At 45.8% G+C, this 15081-nt stretch overlaps 2 protein-coding genes and 1 non-coding gene across 3 annotated transcripts; 2 read left to right on the forward strand and 1 right to left on the reverse strand.

Moving 5' to 3' along the window:
• The first annotated feature begins 1967 nt into the window (after positions 1-1967).
• Positions 1968-5612, forward strand: LOC100827236. Its single transcript, XM_010241970.3, has 6 exons — positions 1968-2484; positions 2890-2966; positions 3089-3131; positions 3614-3698; positions 3813-4038; positions 5014-5612. The coding sequence occupies exons 1-6, from the start codon at positions 2361-2363 to the stop codon at positions 5332-5334; spliced, it is 876 nt and encodes a 291-aa protein (XP_010240272.1). The 5' UTR covers positions 1968-2360; the 3' UTR covers positions 5335-5612.
• A 4115-nt stretch (positions 5613-9727) lies between these two features.
• On the reverse strand, positions 9728-10712 carry LOC100835079 (mitochondrial import inner membrane translocase subunit TIM23-2). Its single transcript, XM_003581488.4, has one exon. The coding sequence runs from the start codon at positions 10618-10620 to the stop codon at positions 10027-10029; it is 594 nt and encodes a 197-aa protein (XP_003581536.1). The 5' UTR covers positions 10621-10712; the 3' UTR covers positions 9728-10026.
• Positions 10713-14304: 3592 nt separating this feature from the next.
• Positions 14305-14395, forward strand: MIR171F (microRNA MIR171f). Its single transcript, NR_127114.1, has one exon. It is a non-coding gene; the product is annotated as a microRNA MIR171f (primary transcript).
• The last annotated feature ends 686 nt before the right edge of the window (positions 14396-15081 follow it).

Here is a 15081-nt window from a genome sequence, read left to right on the forward strand (position 1 = left end):
CTGCTCAGAGCCTCGTGAATCTTGTGGTGGTAGTCCTTTTGGTCTTTTCTCCTTTTGAACTTCCTTTGGAGAACATAGAAAGTGGAACTTTTGAAAGTGTCACTGTTCTTTAGCCTGCTTCACATTTTACCGGAAGTAACCATAAAAAAGAAACGCATTGGCTGCCTTAAAATTCTTCTTCACATTCTGAAGGCGATGCGTGAAAAGGACGGTAGAAAATAACAGTTTTTGTTGTCATCTAATTAGACCCTTGCATGGGGAAAATTCCTTGTTCCCTGGATTGCAACGAAGACTCCAAAACCGCAAAATGAATTCCTTTTGTTTCCTTGTGCTTCCTGGTTGACAAAATGGGGACACAGACGTGAGGCCTTCATTCTAGCTTGCCCATCTGTGTGAGGATTGGTGTGAGGAGGCCATCTACTCTGCCAGCACTATTTTTTCTACTGGGTGCAAGAGATTTTATTCCCATTCTTCAACGGTAAATTTACTGCTACTAACACCGTCGACTGATTTGACGTGAGTATGACCAACCCATCCCTGTAGCCTAGCCTCTAGTCTAATCTACCCGATTTGGTCTGGGGTGGAGTAGTTTACACTGCTCCAAGGATAGAGCTCTGAGCTCTGCCGTAGCAGCGGCAGCGCTGCATGCAAAGCAACTGGGAGGCACTCGCGTTAAGTTGAGTTACGTGAGCCGTCAATGCTCACCTGCCTAGCCTCCATTTTTTTAGCTGTCTCGCGCCTGCAAAGTAATTCTCAGGAAAAAAAAATCCGATGGTTTCAATTCATGCAAATCAACCATACTCCTCTAAATTTCATAAGAATAGAATCCTCTGAATTTGTATGATTTTTTTGAATCGAACAAGCCCTTGATGGTTCTGCGCAGAGAGCACTGAATTGACCCGGCCACTCGCATATATAAATCCACCCGTTGCATCGGTAGTCCGCGTTGCGTACAGGCTAGCTGCTACTCGTACGTAGAGTCGTAGAGTACAGAGCGTCGCAGTCGGTCGGTAGCCAGCCATATATGCAGTGAAGGCCCTCTGCCTGCGTGCCCAAACAAGGAAAAGAAAAGGAGAGCTTGATCGAGGGGGGAGTAGGCGTGCGTGACATGATTTGGCAAGGGAATCCTGCGCTCCAGAGATACGTACTCCTCCTACCACTGTGGCCGGTTTCCTCACGCCCACTGCTCTCCCGTACGGTACGATGCGTGCGTACATACATGCTCCGTACATACTCTCGCACTGTTGCTGTCACTCCGATCCACGCACGTCGCTGTCTCCGGTGGCGGAGTCAAAGGCTTTCTTTGGCCGGAGGAGGGAAGGAGCTTGCTTGCTGCTGCTGCCGCGGCTTTGGACAGCGGAAAAGCCGGTGGAGAGGATGAGGATTTGGGATTTGCGGCCTGTGTGATCTGCCGCGGCTTTGTGATCTGGAGTACTGTGCTGTATTTATTTTTGGTTCAGGTGTCTCTCGTGGCGCGGCGGGGCATGGGTTGGATCGATCTGAGACTGAGAGAGGTGGCTGGACCAGTCCGTCCGGTTTGTCCCCTTCCATTTGTTCGCTCGCATGCATATATACTTGCAGCAGCAGCACTTCAGTGAACTGTTGTTCTCATCTCAAGGCGATTCGCCTCCTCCATGCTGGAACGAAAGAAAATACAACAACTCTTTGCGTGATTTTGCATAAGCAGAAAACAGCAATGTGCGATTAAACTGAGGTGTTCGCCTTAACAGAGATGCCTGAGGAGTCCGTAGAGTATGCTGCGTACTCCGTACAACTCCAGCTAGTAGTGAGAGCCTGGGGTATCGTCTTCTCGGTCGTAAAGAAACTGTGCAAAGCATGGCAGGGTCTTCCCTCTCTCATCTCTCTGTGGTACTCCTCTGAACTGCTTAAATCCAGGTAATGATGGCCGTATCTCGTGAGCCAAAGGTCACTCGACCAGTGCTCCTGGTAATCTTACATGGACCCAACGATATTTAGACAGCCCGTACGTACATCAGTCAGGCAGCCATACAAGAGAGACCCGAGGCGCAGCCTCGCAACGCAACCAAGAAACCAAGGGGAAACCAAGGGGTGGAGTAGAGCGGCTCCAAGACCAACAACACCAGGCAAGTTTCCCAAGTAGTATAAAACCTACAGCCTCTCTTGTCTTTTGTCATTCCAAGATCGAGACTTGAGAGCGGTCAGGCCAGCTTCTCGCGACAAGGTTTTGCATACGTCTTTCCGTGAGAGAGATTGCTTGGTGGCGTCGCTGTAGGCTTTACATAAGTCACAGAGGGAGGCGGAAGAGGAAGAGGAGAGGGCGAGAAAAAGTGATTGAAATTAAGGATCAAGCTGAAGCAGCGAGTTCCCTTGCTCCAGCGATGGGCGGGGGCAAGAAGGAAGCTGTGAGGCAGTACGTCAGATCCAAGGTGCCCAGGATGAAATGGACCGCCGAGCTCCATGGCCGCTTCCTGAAGGCCATCGAGTGGCTCGGTGGACAAGACTGTGCGTTTCTTCTTCTCCTTTCTTCCTTGCTTTCCCAAGTGTTTGTGTTCATGCATGTGGGTGTTCTATATATATGTCAATCAATTTGTTGTTAACTTTACATGTTTTTCCGCTTGACTACGCAATAGCTATCTGATTCCGGAGATTTCTCTTGTCGTTCTTCTTTTAGTCTCGTGTTTTACTAGCACAGACAACATACGCAGTTCCTTTTCTTCCTTTGCCACAAGTTGTCTGTGTGTTTGTAATCTGCTACTGTGCTACCTGTGCCATGATCAAGCTTGTTTCTTGGCATGCTTGTCCTGCTATTTCTTTTGTTCTTGCCTGAAGTTTTTTAACCTGATGGGTTGTTCATTTTCTTTCAATCTTTTCAAATCCTAAGTACATCCTTGTTGGTGTTAATTGCAGATGCTACCCCTAAGCTGGTTCTTCAGCTCATGGGTGTGAATGGGCTTACCATCTCTCACGTCAAGAGCCATCTCCAGGTTCTTTTCTTCAGTCACCTGCACCTATAGTCTACTAATTATGCAGTTTTTTCTTCTGCCGGAGTAGTTTGCAAATCAATACAAGACTTTGACTCCTCCCCCATTTGCTCTTTTTTGGACAGATGCTTAGACTTACTTGCGCGAGGACCGGCACGGGAATGAAAGGTGAGAGATGAGACAAGCACAAGCCCTCAGCATTTTATTTTCCCTGCATCAGTCTCTACTTCATCAACCTTGATCAGAAGTCATAGGTTTTGCCCGCTTGTTTCAATTATTTTATAACCTTGTCTTTTCAACGCCTTTTCTAGTTATTTACATTATTTATCATCTTCAGAAGCAAAGCTCACGTCGGCAGCAGTAGAATGGCATGCAAATAGTTGAGTTCCCATGAGTATTTGTTTTTTTTTTCATCAAACATTGCCTTGTAGTTTAAGGGAAGCATGATAAGCTAGCTACCTGCATCTGTCACATGCTTATCGCACTTGGCAACTAACCACTTATCCCTCCCCATGAATATCTCTTCATCATGCAAATGCTCTGTTCATAAAGCTAGGAAGAAAGTTAAATGCATGGGGGGAAAGATCTGCCCACACTTTACATGTTGCTAATGGAAAGCTAAACCCCTTTCTTTCATGGTACCATATCAGAGATCCAACCACAGCTGCAAAGGAAGCACTCATGTGGTGCTGATGAGAAAGGCCCCAAGGCGTTCATGTGCCCCCCTCTGGAAAGGTATTTGCTGCTACTTTTCTAACTTTGAACTGTGTTCAAGTTTAAAGACAAGCTTTTTGAGGCCTAATCTTGACAAGATAGTACCTTTTCCCATTGGGGTCTTTGAATAAACAGGACCAGGACGGGGACAGAAGCCACATCCAAAGGCATGCAAGGAAGCCAGGGAATCAGTGAGATGAGGACTCCTGGCACCCAGTACTGCATTGATGATTACATGCCTGCCTTGGCCATGGAGAGGAGAATAAAGGAGGAGGGCCTCAGGTGGCAGAGGGACACTGCGACGGCTGCTTCCAGCCTCCAAACCGTGGGATGTTTGGAGCAAGGATCTGGCGACTTTAAGGTACATCAGCTTAAAAAACTAAAAGTTAAATGAAACATCGGGAAGAGCTGATCTGAAGAAGAAATATCTTCTTTTGTCTTAAGTGGGTTCAGACCCTTGATCTTTCAACATCAGATTTTTTTTTACCATTCCTTATTAGTTGCGGAGAAATAAATTAATGTTTAATTGTTTTTCTAGTCCATTTCTCATTTGTCGATTTTCATACTGTATTTCCCACGTGGCACTCCTTGTGGGCGCCACTTCATATCCTTAGTACTACTAGTTTTTCATTTGGTTGCATGGTTCAATGTCATGACCATATCTGCTCCAAGTGTAGTAGGTTGTCTGGTTGTGTGAGGGAGATGAAATGTCCTATTTTTAAATTACATGATTCACCAATGCACAATCCTGATCATTCTGTAGGACTGCGGTGCTACTGTAGCATGTTCTGTAGAAAATACTTCATTTATTGATTTGATGGTACATATATGGATGCCCCCAGACAATAGGCTCATGAATACCCGTATTTTCAGAACGACAAGATAACAGCAGTGCCAAAATAGTTCTTGAGATTCCTGTTCTTAACATCAGAATGTTTCAGGCATTTGCCCCACCTTGCACTTGCACTAGTGATTTATAGTCGCAGCGTTTAATTGGTAGCGTCTACTCCTAAATATTTGCACGGTTTCTTCCACCAAATGACATTCATGAGGATAACAGTGCAAAGAATTAGTACTACCTCATTAAAGCTTTCTGGTGGTTTGCTCTGACTAGAAATTCAGAAAACTGGGCATGAAACACATAAATAGCCGTGTAGATGCCGCACCCAGTGTACGGATCCTTGTGACCTTGTGTTAGATTTCTAGCAGGGTGAAATATGATGGTAGTGTTGCATGACAAGGAAATAAATTTGAGAGTTACTCCAGGAGTACTTATCTCATTAGGCCGTAGTGGCTAGTTGCTTCTCTGACTGTAACCTGCACTTGTTTTGAGCAGATAATCAAACCAGAAGCACGTCATCCTGGTCCTCCTGTGGTGACGAAGCAAGGCCACAAGGCGAACAATGTCAACGGGTGCTTCCTCTTCAGCAGTGCAGCGTCGACGGACGATCAGGACGGAACTCCGGAGCAATGCTCGCTGTCACTGTCCCTTGGCCAGTACCCGAAATGCTTCCGCTCCGTCTCTTCGTCGCCGAGCGAAGGCAGCTGCATCATCTCATCATCGCCGAGGAGCTCCGGCGACTGCTACGGCCACTCTGCCTGTTCCAATGCTCCGGGCGTTAACTTGGAACTCTCCTTGTCTATCTGTGGATCTTAGATCAAATTTTGTAGTACATCGATCAGCCACTCGTTTGGTGAATGCTGATCTCCCTGCACCTTGTGGATACCCCTGGAATAATGTTAGTAAGTTAGCTGATGGCTCATGCTGTTAGGTTAGGGCCGTATGAAGTGCAGTGATCTTAGGATTGACATGTTTACGTACGTGTACAAGTGGCAAATTTATGTGGCTCCTTTCAAAGCATCACGGCCCTACTGCTGCTTTCAAGCTTCTGCACCAAAGAACAGGAAAAAGGCGAGATTCTTGCCTCAACTATCTGTTGCCTTTGCCTCCTATGGTTTGATCGTGTCAAAAGATAAAAACTTTCCGGAATAGGGATCAACAAATTGGCAGGACCAGTATTTTCTGTGGATCATGTAGGAGGCCTTTCCCTCCTGCTCCTAATGCTGTTCCGCCCTCCTACTACTGAGTACTGACTATGACAGCTCCTGCATGCCGATGCAAGAATACACCCAAAGAAAGGAGATTCTCTTTTCCCAAAAATTGCTACTGCATTTCTCCTCCCCAGGGAGCATCCAAAGAATTTAGGTGTATGGTTTTTGGGGAGGCTACAGGCTACAGCACCTCTGCTTGCTGCTGGCCAGCCGCAAACAGTAGGTGGAGAGCATGCTTCGTGCGAGCCGGTCTCCAACAGGAAATGCCATGATCACTCCTGCAACCAAACATGCACGGCAAAGGCATTAGGCACAGGTGCAGGAATGATGGACACAATTGGACCAGGCTTCACGGGACACCTCGGAGGACCCTTTTTTCTCAGATCGAAAGAGAAGGGAGGAAAACCAAATTATCTATAGTAGCAACATGGTTAAAGAACGAAACTCAAAAACATATACTTCCTCCGTTTCATAATTTTTGTCGAAATTTTACATATATCTAGACACTTTTTAGCAGTATATACATTCATTTTTGGGTAAATTGGAGACAAGAAATCATGGAACGGAGGGAGTACGTACCTTGGTTCGTTCAGTACTGAAGAATGACCGCGTGTGCAGTGTGGGTGACCGTAGAGAGAAAGATGTTCCAACAAACGCCGCTAGCTTGTCATATGGACCACCGATTATCTAGTCAAAAGAGTAGATAATGTTGACATATGGGTACATAGTGTAGACAAAAGATAGATGGACTATAAAGTTAAGGGTACTACCGAGTAGTTAATAGCATACTAATCATCATTTCGTCGAAGCTGAAAACCATTTCAACTTCTATAAGAGTGTGAAAAGGACAGCCCAAGTACGAATTATCGCCATGATGAAACCGGCCCCTGTACGCTGCATCGCAGATGAGGGGCGGAAGGAAGTACGATGGGCGAACCAAAAGCCACCACAGGCCTCTGCTGCCTCTCGAGCATCAGTATCATGGATGCTTTGTGAAACGGGTCATTATGAGATAAAGTTCTGGGTACAGTAGCAAGGCCATCATATCCCACAAGCTTTTTTCTGAGTTTTGACATTGAAGGGCACTGAAAAGGTGACAAGGAGCTAAACTCCAAGAACAGGGAAAATTCTGGGTTTTCGACACTGACCTTCGCAAAGGGATCTGTTTCATTGTCTGTCTGTGGGCATAATGGTCGAGCCATCATAACAGCTAGGAGTATTTGTCTTTCAGTTAATCATTCCTTGATAATAGAAGCCTCAGAGTTGATGAAAGAAGTCACCATATGCTCCCCAAAATATGCTCCCTAAACCCAAACTGTACAACACAAGAAAAATGTTATTTCGTACTCCTCCGTCCTATATTAAGTGACTTAAATTTGCTCAAATATGAATGTATCTATGTCTAAAAAAGTCTAGATGCATGTAATAATTCGATACTTAATATGGGATGGAGGGAGTAGTATATTGCAGGTAACTTTTGTACGCAGAATACAGCAGCAACAATTCACCTGGCTGTTGCTTCTGTATCTGACATAAAACTATGCAGTATTTTAGAAATCTGTATGCGGACATAAAACGTTCAATATGCTGAGAGCTGCAGTGTATGACAGAATGCACTAAGTGGTACCATCTGAATATCCGATCAAACTTCCATCAGTTGTCATCACGATGGAATGGAAAGACAGAGCCTCAACTCTGCACTTGGACATTGACGCAATTTGTTGTTTTGTCCCGTGGAGGTTTCTGCCTCCTCTGTCTGCCCTCACCACTCACTCAACCTGCAAAACGTTTCAACTCTTGAACGATCGATTGCAGAACTGAAGCAAGGCAGGCTTGTTGAAGTTTCTTACATGGCACGACTGAATTTCTCACTTGTATAGTAGTCAGACCAAGTGGCCAAGCCGAACAGCTGCAACAGCAGACATGGAAAGGCCGCTGAAGCACCAAATTTCGGCAGGGGCAACACATGAACGCCGAGTGTTGCTGCACATCCGCGCACCGAAACTGCGCCTCCTTCAGAATCACGTCCGTGTGCGCGGTGCGCTGGAAGCCTGGAAAGGGCTGCCGATGTTCCTTCCCTAATAACTCATGCAGCAGAGGATGCACCGGATAAAATCACTTGGGGTTGGGACGCGGTGAGATCAACTTGTTTTCCCTTTCTCTTCGAACGGAGCACGCACGCACCCGCTGATCAACCGATGGACGGGACGGGCTTGATGACGACGACGGGATTGAAGCGTGGGCCGTACGTAGCAGGCCGGGTCGCATCGCGCCGGGGCGTGCCGCGGCGGTGATGATCATGATATGTCGCCTGTAGGTTTTGGATCGCGCATGGCGAAACGGCCAAAGCGTATCTGGGAGGTGTCCGCCGTAGACCCGTAACCTGCTGCCAGTTGTTGCGCAAACCGACTTGCAAGACGGACACAAGACATACGTGCGCCGTCGGGTACGAAGGAACGCGCCCAGAACTCAGAAGAGGCAGGGAACAGGTGAACTACTAAAAAGTTTCCTGTTACCATGTCCACATAAAAAACAAACCACAAAGAGACACGACCTTGTTTACGATGCGTACTCGATCTCTGTTCGTCGGTAAGATGGCAGCTAAAGTGTTTTCCTAACTCACATGGTAGACCATGTACAGCAAGCTCAGTTCTGCATTAGCAAACACGTGGTCCAGGCATTCTCAATTGTTCGAACTTTTGCATGATAAGGAGGTCCATTGACGTGAAGCCTCGACGAATAGCACCGGAGGAACAATGGGCACTTGGGCAGCAGTGCAAGATGCTAGCCTTTCTGTTACTCTCAAAGATATCTTGCCCATACCATTCTAGAAATGCTACAGAATTTCAAAATGTCAATGACTGCTCAGATGAGCATGGGAAGGGGGTGCCAGTTTTTATAAGATTCTTAAAGGCAATAACAAGTGAGTTGACATCAAGTCATCAAGTGTTTTCCTGCATAGCCCAGAACGTAAAAAACCTACAACCAAGCTGTACTAGCTTGCTAGAATCACAGTCAAAACCGAGATGATGCATCATACCAGAAAATCTCCCTCTCCTAACTTTTAGAAAGGCCACTATTTCAGCCCTGCTCTATAGACATGGTCACATGGATGAGTTTCATGTTGGGAAAACCAGCTTAAAAAGTAGCAAAACCAAGCCACAAACTTGCTGGATACAACAAAAGCTACCAGTCCTTTATGGTTATATCTTTGAACAAAATGAGTCGGAGAGTGTGGGAGATGATTAGCAACATCGCTTCCGCCTAGAGAAAAATTAAGCCTAACATCTGCATCCAGAACTACTGATCTTCTAACAATCTTACTGACAAGGACAAGCAGGCCCCAGCAACTCACCACTTTTTGTAGAATATGTAACATTCGCTTCAAAATTTAAAGTTCTTGCTCTGATTCAGTATTGAAACATCATATGTCGTGTACTCTCTCCGTTCCATAATTCTTGTCGAAATATTACATGTATCTACACGCTTTTTAGGAATAGATACATCTATTTTTTGACAAATTTGAGACAAGAATTATGGAACGGAGGTAGTATATGTTAGTATCATGTTAACATGTCCATTGCTGTAAAATTATCAAAGTGCTAGATCTAACAGAAACCCATAATGCAGACTCAACATTCATGCTTGCCTACAAACTTTGAGATTGACTGCTAGTCCTAATACCGCAAAATTGGAGCATTTCGGTATGTCTCGCCTAGTCGCTTGGACATTGATGGTTTGATGAAGCTACTGCCCAATCAAAAGTAAATTTGGATTTGCAACATGCCACAAACAGTTCATGTTCAGACAACTTATCCACACAAGAAGGAATAATGGCACATATGTTTACTTGCAAAAGAAATATTGGACTGAAACAAATGTTACACCTTTACAATTATGCTCGCTTTCAATACTAATAATCGCACAAATCCAGCACTACCGAGGCAACCAAAATGCACCACATTTGAAGACAACAAACAATGGAGCAACAGCACATATTCCGCATCACAGACACCGCATTGCATTAACCCATGATATATATAGGAACATACCAAATAGCACTATCAATCACCATGACAACCTCGAGTTTGAAGATTTTTAAACAAAATGCAGGAACTTTATGTCATTCTTCATACGCATAAACCAGCATTTCCAAGATGAGCTAATTCGACAGATTGCGCTCCAGTACTCTTCCCACAAACAAAGTTGTTAATATACCCACATAGAGCTAATGTATGTACTTCACCGAACCCAGTAGATACATACTTGCATACTTACTAATGTTGCGCATTCCGATTTAGAAGGCCAGGTTAGGATGGCGTCTCTTCAGCACCTGCTTCCCTGCGACGGCAGCACCAGCCATGAGGCCCCCGACCGCGGCACCAACGACGGCAGATCGCGGACCCTTAGGTGAACGGTAGAGCAGGCCGGCTCCGAGCCCTGCGGCGACGGTGTTGCGCCAATCGTCAGCGTCGCGGCGCGCAGCAACGCCGCTCTCGACCCCCGCGAAGAGCATCCCGATCACGGCGAGCTGGTTGCCGTACCCGCGCCCCACGGAGCCGACGTTGTTGAGCACGCGGTTGGTGCGAAGCTTGAACGAGTCCCCGCGCTCCGCCTCCTCGACCCCACGTTTGAACCCCGTGGCCATCCCCGCCGCCCCGCCGACGAGGAAACCGCAGCCGGCGTAGAACGTGAGGTTCTCGCCCCAGGAGCGTCGGTCGAGGAGCTCCTCCGCGAAGAGGCACTCCGGCGAGGTTGGCAGGTCGTAGAGCGCGCGGAGCGAGGGGCGGTTTAGGTCGAAGCCCTCCAGATGGTATGGCGTGTAGATGCGCCGGGTGCCGCCCTGCGGCAGACGTTCGCCGTACTGGGACTGGTTGGCGGCGTCAGCCATGGCGGCGAGCGACGGCGGGTCGGGGTTTGGGGTTTTGGCGTGGAGGCGGCAGGCTTCGCTGATTCGCTCGGGGGATCAATTCCCCTTTGGCTTGATCGGGGGACAGGGAGGAAGTGGAGTATCGGAAGACTGAAAGGGTGAGATGGGCCTGTTTTAGTGTTTTTGGGCCCAGCGAGCCTTTTTGCATCCTATAAAATTCTCCAAAATAACAAAAGGAGAGTAGACGTATTTGGCCCTTTATTGTCATTTTGGGCCCAACAAAAAGAAACCTTTGCTCGTTTTTCTTTTCTAACGTAAAACCCGTTCATCTTTTTTTTCGTAGATTGGAAAGTAGTCAAAACATCTGATATGCTCAAGGGAAAGAAATGATAGCTCAGGCTCGGAGATTAACACACACGAACACAGTGAACACACAAAGCTTTCTCGGCAACACATCTCTGCCTTTATTCTCTTGTGTACTACTTCTCAGCTGGTTACAAGTGCTTTTATACTGAACAAGCGCACGCACACTACCGGCCAGGCCACACCTACCTGATCCGGTTTTCACTCATCCACTGCTAACCACTTCCTAGCATGCACATGCACACGGTCAAGCCACCAACGGCTTGGAGCCTCTAATCACTCAACTAGCTAATTACCGGTCACGCACTGACTCGGCCAAAGGCTATCCATGCACGCACTTATCTCCTTGACTAATTTTAGTGAATGCAAGTACTTAACTAATGGCTGCAGTCTGGCCTCTTGCACTGCACTCTATCTCTCTTAGTGCTGTGCTCTCTTGCCGATCATGCCTCTGTCATGTTTATGCATACAACTAGCTTAAGCTTAGCCGGCTACAACATCATGCAATTAGAAATAAACATGAGACTAAACCTAACCTATGCAACAAGGTTAGCTCCGACGAGAAACATTTCATATGCTCGATCGGACCCAAAAAAGAGGTTGCGGTGGCAATATTTTGTAAAGCGTCTCTATTCATTGTGATGGTTTCCCGGCCCGATGATGGATATCGGAGATTCGGTGGGGTTCTTTAATAAAAACAACGAAAAAGCTGTCTTATGTCGCAAAGCCAAAATAACAACAGTCTGGTACAGCGTCGAAGTCTTAGCTATATACAGTACAACAACTGTATCTAAGCTCTCCCTCTCTCTGTTTAAACATATGTTGTTAGGTCAGGTCTAGAATGCATATTAATTTTAAACCACGCCGGCCGGCCTAAGAAATCTCAACAGCAAAGACTTTAGCGCGTAGAGACTCCAATTATCAGCAGCGCTAACATTACACTAACCCAGAACCCGAAAAGTCTATACATGCACCATGAGGCCACTCCTCGTGCCGCATTCTTAATCCATCCTTGTGTACTATAATAACGCGACCAGATCACAGAAGAAACACAATTCGTTGGGAGGGATCTTAACAAACGCGGCAAGGATTTGTTGAGAGGACGACCTTTTGCCTGGCCATTGGCCCAAACAGAACCTCGCGTAGCCACCGTGCCGTATATGCGTGGGTATATACAAGCTTTTCTACTCGATCACTAGCTAGCAACAGCTAATGGTGTGTATATATTTTTGGTTGATTTTTAACTCGATTGGTCTACGCACGCAGGACGCAGCACTGCAGCCGTGTCTTTGCAAGTGAAGATCCGAGTACGCTTTGGGCGGATTGGGGTTCGGCTAATTGGCGAAGAAAGATTCGGTGACTGAAGCGCATCTCGCGCTGATAGCCTGGGAAGGTTGGTGAGGAGATATCGCAGATGGATTGGCCGTTGAAGTGTACAACGAGAGGAAACTCGGCGATACCTTATTAGGTACGTACTGCTCCTCACATATTCTCCCAAAATCTAACTATAAATAAAGTCATCATGGTACTAGTCCAATAGATCGATAAAAAATAGAAAATCATGGTACTATTATACTCATAAATGCGAACGAGGTTTTGGTGTAATGGTTAAGGAATGACTCTAGTAGCGCTCCTCATGTCTTGAGTACGACTCCCCGTGGGAGCGAATTTCAGGATAGGTTTAAAAAATCCTCTTGTCTGTCCCACGCCTTAAGCACGGACCTAACGCCCGCCCGCTCTCACACGGGTTTCGGTGACGCTGTGTATGGTGTGGGGCAGGAGTTCGGGGTTTTCTCAACCTGCGTGAGAATGTCTTCTTCTTAACAATGCAAATGTCTCGGGGTGGCTTACCCCTTTGCATGTCGAGTTTTTTTTTATTATACTCTTAAACAAACTGTGTGTATCGTCCCTGGATTTTTGCTGATTTTGCGTTCACATTGTCGTGTGCACATTGTCGCGTGGCACTCGTAAACAAATTGGCATGTACTCCTATCCTAGTGGTGCCAAAAGAGCCAAAAGATTGGCATATTATTTTGGCACTTGTTTGGTTTGTCCAAAATTTTGATTGTCAACCCACGTTCTTATCAAATACTCCGTAGTTGACAAAGTAATGGTTGAGTGTCCCTTGTTACAAAGTTCGCAAGCCAATTTTTACCCTCATTTGACAGGACTTCATGTGGCATGAAGGAAACACACCCTATATACTGGTATCAGCTAGAGCTCTTGTTTAATTGTTTTCATTAATGACTGCCAGAATATGCACGCAACTGGAGGACGCTACGTTTGCTAGCTGCGCATAGTGTAAGCTTCGATCCGACCGACTGCGGAAGGAAGCCCATGTGGACTTGCGGCATTGACCATTTGTCATATATCCATCTCAAAATCCTGATGTGTACCAGTAGTGCATATGAATATGTTAGAAGTTGTGAACACAAATCATCCAAGGTCTTGACGAAATGCAGAGAATCCTCCTTCTCATTGCTAGTACTATGTACGTGACAAGGAAAGAAATTTGACTTCTCATAACGAACAAGAAATAGCGACAGGAGTTGGTGTTGAGGCATGGAAACCCAATGTGAAATCAACCAAAGGAACTCAAATCGGCGTTGACCTGTGAAGTAACCTGCCACTAACCGAATCAATGGTAGTTGGTGTGGCCTACACGAACAATGATATGGGGCAATTTTGTTCGTAGAAGCAATCTTCAGGAACTAGACAGCATTGCGTGGCTCTATCCCGTTTGCCTGAAACCCAGGAGCTCTGTGACAGACAGGAGGGATATAACAGTAAGGCCAGAAAAACATATCCACAAAAACGGATCTCGAATCACGCTTTTGCAGATTTACTTATCAATAATATGCTCACCTAGTTAGTTAGGTCATTTTAAATTAGTGCCAGAAGGCTACTTGTATTCTGTATTGTAGATCTCTGTAAAGGCGGTGCACCTACGTACATAGGGCGACCACCCTAATTGTAGCCTAAAGGAATAAATATAGTCAAAGAACACAACACAATTGGAGAGTTGGATCACAGCGTCAGTAAACCAACCTTACCATTGGTCCATGGGGCGATTAGGTTAGCATATCCATGAGCAAGTTGCAATCTTGTACTACCAATATAGAAGCTCCAACGGAAAGGGTAGGCGGCTAAAACTTCTCATACGTGGCTCCCTCCACCATGGAATTAACTACCAAGCACCAGCACACTCTCTATTAAAGGGACATGCTATGGAAGCTTAGCCATGGGAAAACAAGACACAGTTTTGAGATGACGCAGAGCATGTAGCTGCTGCCTAGCTAGGCAACGAGAGACGGGGATTAAGATGGAGAAAGGTCGAAGAAGACGACATGGCATGGTATTGTTTCGGCTCATGTCCTTCTCGAGCTGATGGTCGGATGAGATGTGAGCCGAACCAATATCACCCATGTATTCTTCCTTCAGACAAGTCCTATCTGAAGATCTGTCTAGCAGAGGAAGAGGTAAACATTTTTAGGCATGGAAAGTGTGTTCAATCTTTCTTTGCTGGTTGAATCCTTGAAGCGGAGTGTTCGCTAAATTGACAAGAAGTATTGTTTCCATATAACGAACTATTTAGATCCTAGCCCAAGCTTATTGATCTGTTCGACCTGTATTTGTTCCATTCTGTACAATTTGAACGGTTGGAGCTATTCACATTTCTTTTTCATATCCAATCTCTCTTTTGTCGCCAGACAGACATATGAACTATTTTTACCTCCTTGTAAGCTAAGATAACTAACGAGAGGTCTAGGATTTATACCAAGTAATAGTTTTCATACTACTCTATTTACTGAAAGCTATTACTACATACATTTGTTTATTGACGTGATTATCCAGAATTTGGCAGATTTACTGTTTTCTTAAGGTCTACCTACTGCACGTAAAAGGTTTTGCGGTTAGAAACTAACTAATTAAGAGCTAGCTAAGCATTTGCAGTTATATCTTTCTTCGATTAGGAAGTAACAATGGTCATTTGCGGTTAGAAAGAGAATGATACAAGCTGTAGACGAATCTGCGGAAAAGATATCATTGCTGTTGTAACCGAACTATCAATACATCTCATATTATATGTTCACAGGTTCTTGACACCAGATCTTAGAA

This window comes from Brachypodium distachyon, chromosome 5 (assembly GCF_000005505.3).
Source record: "Brachypodium distachyon strain Bd21 chromosome 5, Brachypodium_distachyon_v3.0, whole genome shotgun sequence".
Lineage (NCBI taxonomy): Eukaryota > Viridiplantae > Streptophyta > Magnoliopsida > Poales > Poaceae > Brachypodium > Brachypodium distachyon.